At 55.9% G+C, this 6,017-nt stretch overlaps 1 protein-coding gene across 2 annotated transcripts in view; it reads right to left on the reverse strand.

Annotated features, from left to right (window-relative positions):
• Positions 1-2,771, reverse strand: part of AXL (AXL receptor tyrosine kinase) — a 30,170-nt gene extending 27,399 nt beyond the window's left edge. For both annotated transcript variants that reach the window (XM_008583295.1, XM_008583294.1), the window contains exons 1-3: positions 2,380-2,771; positions 1,044-1,266; positions 610-710 (exon numbers count right to left, since the gene is read on the reverse strand). In XM_008583295.1, coding sequence (XP_008581517.1) covers positions 610-710; positions 1,044-1,266; positions 2,380-2,443 — 388 coding nt within the window. In that variant the 5' untranslated portion in view covers positions 2,444-2,771. The remainder of the gene's footprint in view (positions 1-609; positions 711-1,043; positions 1,267-2,379) is intronic.
• Positions 2,772-6,017: the final 3,246 nt, after the last annotated feature.

Raw genomic sequence — 6,017 nt, forward strand, 5'->3', positions numbered from 1 at the left:
CCTCTGAGCACCCCAGGTGACTAACCCACCTCTAGGATGCTGGAGACTTTGGTCACCAAACCTCTCCTACCCCCATGTCTGATCTCCCAGGGATACCTGAGCCTCCTTCAGATGTCTAGTCTCTCAGGCCTCTATTTCCAGGACACATGATCCTAATATATGAGTCCCCCTTAATGTCTGACCCCCAAGATATCAGCCCCTCATGTCTCTTTTCCAGAATGTCTGACTCCTCATCTCATTTTACGGACGAGCAAGGTGAGGCCCCTAGGGGTGGGGGTGGGGGGAAGGTTTAAGTCATGTGCCTCTGACCCCTTTTATGATCCCCAGAATGTCCTAACCCAAACATGTCTGACCCCCAGGACGTCCAACAATCCCCAAGGTGTCTTCTCCCCCAGGACATATAATCTCCGGGCCTTCCCCCCATAATTTATGGATCCCAGCTTCCTGACACCCCCTCCCCCAAGATTTCTGACATTCCTAGGTTGTATGTCCTTTGCAGATACCCTGGATCCTCCAGTACCATCCGACCCCTCAGGACTCCTGACTTCTCATGACTTATGAACTTCCCCTGTCCTCTGACTCCTTAGGACCTCTGACCCCAGAACTCACCCTCCAACCCTACATAGCCAGGCTGGGACACAAAGGTCTGTCCTCCCAGAAACACTGCACACTGGTACCGTCCCTCGTCCGAAAGCTGCAGGGACAAGATTCTGACAGGGCAAGAAAAGGGACAGAGAGATTCGAGGTCAGAGCTGGACACTGGGAGGGGGTAATCAGAACTGAAAGAGGGGGATCTGGACTGGAAGCTCATAAGCATTACGAAGTAGGTACTATTATTAACTCATTTTACAGAAGAGGAAAGCGAAACCCAGAGGTTCCGTCACATGCTCAAAGCCACACAGCTAGCAAGTGGGCAAGCTGGGATTCTAACCCAGGTGGAGCTCTTGACCCATGACTTCTAACCCACCACGTGATGGAGGTGGGGGGCGGTGCAGGGATAAGAGGGGCTTAGGGTTGTGGCTGGTCAGGGAGAGGCTGGACACCTGAGTTCGCTGACCACCTTCCAGTCATCCTGCCCGTCTTCACCCAGGGGCACCTGGGTCTGGGTGCTGTCTGCCAGCTCCAGGATCTGTCCATCCCGGAGCCAGATCACCTCAGGGGGCTCCCCCTGCAACTGGAGCTCACACCGAAGGGTCCCCATGCGTCCCCGGGCACCGGTGATGTTCCCTGGGCTCCCCACAAAGGGGTCTGCCTCAGCCCATGCACCTACAGGGGAGACGGAGAAGGATGGGTTTAGGAGCTCCCACTTCCCTCTGGCTCCTTGGCTCCATCATGTCCCTGCCAGGACCCCACCAGGCCCTTAGGCCCACATAGTTGTAGAGTGACCTCAGGTGGGGGAGCGCGGAGGGTGGAGGCTTTGAAGGGAGGATGGGAGCCTTCCCAGGGGACTGGGGTCCAGCGTCCAGCGTCCGTTGGGAAGTTGGCCCCAAATCTGGCAGCCTCCCACGCCCTGGTTGCTTGGCAGGACCAGCCCCTGCCCTGTCTGCCCTCTCTTAAGGTCTCTAGGGACTTAACAAATCTGGCTGGTGGATGGAGGGGAAGGAAAGGGGAGGAGAGTGAGACAGAGACAGAGAGACAGACACCAGAGAAGCCGGGGAAAATCAGGCGTGGGGAGAAAGAGAGGAACAGGGTTAGAGAGAGACAGAGAAGATGAACAGAAAAACACCCCTCAAGAGGGGATCGCAGGGGCGGGAGGGAGAGTCAGAGAGGGGGCCTGAGGAGAGAGAGAGAGATGCAGTGAACAGGGAGAGAGGAAGACAGAGACGAGAAGAGAGAGAGAAAGGGAGACCCTCAGAGATGGTAGAGCTGGCGGCAGAGACAGAGAGACAAAGACAGAGACTCTCCTCCCCAGAGGTGGAGCAGACAGTGGTGAGGCAGTGACAAGCACTGGGGAGGGGGTTGACAGTGGCAAGGGTTTTGCCTTGGACTCCAGATGCCTCCTCATCCCCCTGCCTAAGTGCTCCTTTCGGGAAGATTCCTTCCTTCCCTGCCACCCCCAGCTCAGCTCCTCTCCCCGGGGCCCCTTGACTAAAGTCCATCCCCCACCCCATCCCTCAGCTTCTCCTCATCCGTCTGTCCCTCCCTGTGTCCCTCTCTTCGTCTCTGACCCTCCCACTTTCTGTTTCTTGTCCTTCTGTTCCTCTCTCAGAGTCTCTTTCTCTGCCTCTACCTCTCTTGGGATGTCTCTGTCTCTCTCTGTCTCTCTCTCTCCTTTCTGTAGTCCCAAGGAAACTCCCTAAACCAGCCCAGACCTCCCCCCACCTGCCATCCATCCTCCGCCTCCTCTCCCTCCTGCCCCAGCAAGCCCCCATCACTCACCCTTCGGGGCCGCGAACCCCCAGCAACACAGCGCCCAGCACCAGGCCAGCGGGATCCTATCCATCCTCAGGGCACCACCACACACCACGCAATCAGTGCCCAACTTTCCTCAGAAGTTGCTGGGCACCCGCGGGGGAGGGGGCAGGGCCGGGCTGTCCCCGGCCCTCCCCCCAGCTCAGGGCTACCCAGATTTGGCTTGCCCTCCTGGCACAGCGGGGGAGGCGAGTGAGGGCCCTGGGCCGGCTCTGCCCCACAGCCGCCTTCTCTCCCTCCCGGACTTCGGGCCACCCTTTCCCCGCCCCTGGCTCCCCCCTGCCTCCGCCCACCAGGCCGGAGCCCAGGGGGCCACTTGGACAGTGAGGGGTTAACTCTGAGAGGAGAGGACCAGCCCTGTCTTAAAGGGGCCTTGGAAGGAGGCTGAGGAAGGGGAAGGGGACCCTGGTGTCTGCACCCCTGATCCTGGGCCGGGGAGGCAGAGAGGCTGTGCGTCCCTCTCTCTGGGCTCTAGGCGCTGTCCCTCTGGGCTCTCTCCGTGTCTGGTAAACATTCCTCCAGATCTCCACTCCCCTCTCAGCCCGAGACATCCCCCTCCCCGGCTCCACCCCCAGCCCAGCCCCAACCAGGCCTCCTTGGCCCTTCACTCCCCCTCACACTCACGGCTCCTGGGACAAGGACACACACTCACACACATACACTCAGAGTTGTTGACACACAGAGACTGGGACAGGCAGAGACACGCAGAGAGACCGAGACAGGCAGGGGCATGCTGCCGGCCCACAGACACACTCAGACAAGCTGGGTCGGGAGCTCGACTCCTGGGGAAACCTCAGAAACGGGAAGACACCGCTAGGTGGACATCCACGGGGGATACTCACGAAGGATCCTCAGACACGCTAGAACCCACAGGGACGCAGAAATAGGACACCAGCATATGGGCACCCATGGGGGTGCCCAAAAGATTGAGTTGAGATCCCAGCTCTACCACTAACCATGTGACCATGGGCAAGTGACTGGACTGCTGGCCTCAGTTTGTCCATCTGTAAGATGGGAATAGGAATAGAATCTGTTCAGCAAGCTAGTGGGAGGATGATCTAGGTCAAAGAACGTGTGGTTCCTTGTGAGTGGTGCTGGCAGCTGGCAAGGTGCCTGTGAAATTTCCCATCTCGTCTCTGTGTCTCCTGTGCGCGTGTGCTGCCCTCTGCCTCTGGAGAGATCCTCTATCCTGCTCCTTGCAGATCTGGTGCCAGTGTGTTGGTTCTGCTGCATGTCCATTTCTGTGCCCCTGCGTGTTTTGCACATGGGGGGTCTCTGCATGCCTGGGTGTCTGTGCAGCAGGGGGTTGGGCGTCCATTCCTCTGCTCTGGGCCGTTTCTGCTTGGATATTGGTGCCCCTACAGCTCAGAGTCCTGTCTGTTTGGCCTCCTGATGTCTCTCCCGCCTGTCCCTTCTCTCAGCCCCATCCTGCCTCCACTCTCGCTTCCACCAACCTATCTCCCATTTAGCAACCAGAGGGATGTTTCCGAAACTCAGTCTGAGCCTGTCCCGGCCCTGCTTACTGTGGCTCCCCACCGCCCTCAGGGTGAGCTGCCAGCTCCTCACTGGCCACTCAAGGCCCTTCACCATTAGCCTCCACGGGCTGTTTCGGCATTTGTGTCCCGTTTCAGAAATGGCCCCAACATCCATCCTGCCACTCCAGCCTGAGCCTTGGGGTTCTCCTGGACACCCCACACCCTGCAGTTCATTACCAAGTTCCGTGGAGGATTCAGATTCTCCCCTCACAACCTTGCCCTGGCCCAGCCCCACATATCCTGCCTGGACCCCAGCTCTGGCCTCCTCCCTGGGCCGCCAGCCTCTCTACATGCTCCCTCCAACCTGTCTCCCATTCAGCACTCAGAGGGATGTTTCTTAATCCCAAATCAAACCCTTTCCCTCCCCTATTGCAAACCTTTCAGACAAAACCCCAAACTCTTTCCCAAGGCCTACAAGGACTCCCTCATGCCCTCTTGACCCTCCCTTACCCCCCACCAGGCTTCTTGCCCTTCCTCACCCAAAGATCCTCCTCGTGGTTGGCACATGTTCCTGCAACCCTTTTCCCCATCTCCTACACACTCCTCAGCCCTGTCTCTATTGTCCCCCTTCATTGCATCACTGCCTGGTCTCTCCCTGGCTAATCTAGGTCCCCACGTTGTTCACTCCCAACACCCTGTCCTTTGCTTTAGCAACACTTTGCATGAGTTGTCATTATATATTTATTGGTATAATAATGTCTCCTGTCTGTCTCCTCCCGCTGGTCTGTGGGCTCTGGGAGGGCACGGACTGGGTGTGGTATATCCTGGTTCCTGCTGCATCCCCACTACCCTATAAGAGGTCTGCAAGAGAGGGGACAATTATAATCATGGCATTTTGGGGGAGTGCAAATATATGCAAAGGTCTGCTCTCTTACTTAGATACATTGGGGTTCCTCCCCACCTAGGGTTCAGTGGACCCAGCTGGATGCATGGCCCACTTGAACCTGTGAATTTATTCGCTCAAGTACTATCTGCTGAACTCCTCCATTGTGTCTACAATTTACTTTGAAATGCCTTTTAAAAAATAAGACAGGTAGATAGAGGGCCAGCCCGAGGCTCACTCGGGAGAGTGTGGTGCTGATAACACCAAGGCCACGGGTTCGGATCCCTTTAGATAGAGGGCCAGCCCGTGGCTCACTCGGGAGAGTGTGGTGCTGATAACACCAAGGCCACGGGTTCGGATCCCTGTATAGGGATGGCCAGTTAGCTCACTGCGGAGAGCGTGGTGCTAAGTCAAGGGTTGAGATCCCCTTGCCGGTCATCTTTAAAAAAAAATCCTGTGCTAGGGAGCGGGCTGGGGCTTCTATAGTCGGCAAGACAAGTCTGTGTCCTAGTTGAGCTCCCATTCTAAGGGGAAGAGAAACAAGTTACCTAAGTATTTAGCTGGATGCAAGACAGGCAGTGAAGAAAAATAAAGCAGGAGAGGGGATAGCAAGAGGTGGAGGTGCTATTTTAGAAAGGATGGCTCAGAAGACCTCTCTGAGGTTATAATTGAGATTTGAAGTGAATTAGCAAGTAAGCCATGTAAGGAAGAGCGTTCCGGATAGAGAGAACGGCCAGTGCAAAGGCGTAGAGGCAGGCATGCGCTGGGCGTGGTGAAGAACTTCGAGGAAGCCCGTTTGTGGCTGGAATGGATGGGAGCGGGTGTGAGGAAGCGGGGGTGGGAGGGCCTTGGCCTGGTGAGGACTTTGGCCTTTATTCTAACAATAATGGGAGCCACTGACGGGCTTTGAGCAGGACAGACAATAATTTGATCTGGTTTTAAAGGATCCGTCTGCTAAGACCAGTAAGTGAAAGGTTGACAGGAGACTTTCTAACAGAGGGATCAGCACCTGGATCTACCAATCTCTCTCTCTCTTTTTTTTTTTTACAGATTCATTGGGTATAATGTAGATGCCATAAACAACTGTAGGCGTACAACTCAGTGATTTTTAGAAAATTTATAGAGTTGTGCGACCATCACTGTAATCACTTTTTTTTTTTTTTTTTTGGACTCACCCACCTTCAGAGTCACGAAACATGGGACCATTAGCTTTTGTGATGTGATGCAACAAGGGCCCCAGCACCTCC

The sequence above is a fragment of the Galeopterus variegatus genome, unplaced genomic scaffold (assembly GCF_000696425.1).
Source record: "Galeopterus variegatus unplaced genomic scaffold, G_variegatus-3.0.2 Scaffold2882, whole genome shotgun sequence".
Lineage (NCBI taxonomy): Eukaryota > Metazoa > Chordata > Mammalia > Dermoptera > Cynocephalidae > Galeopterus > Galeopterus variegatus.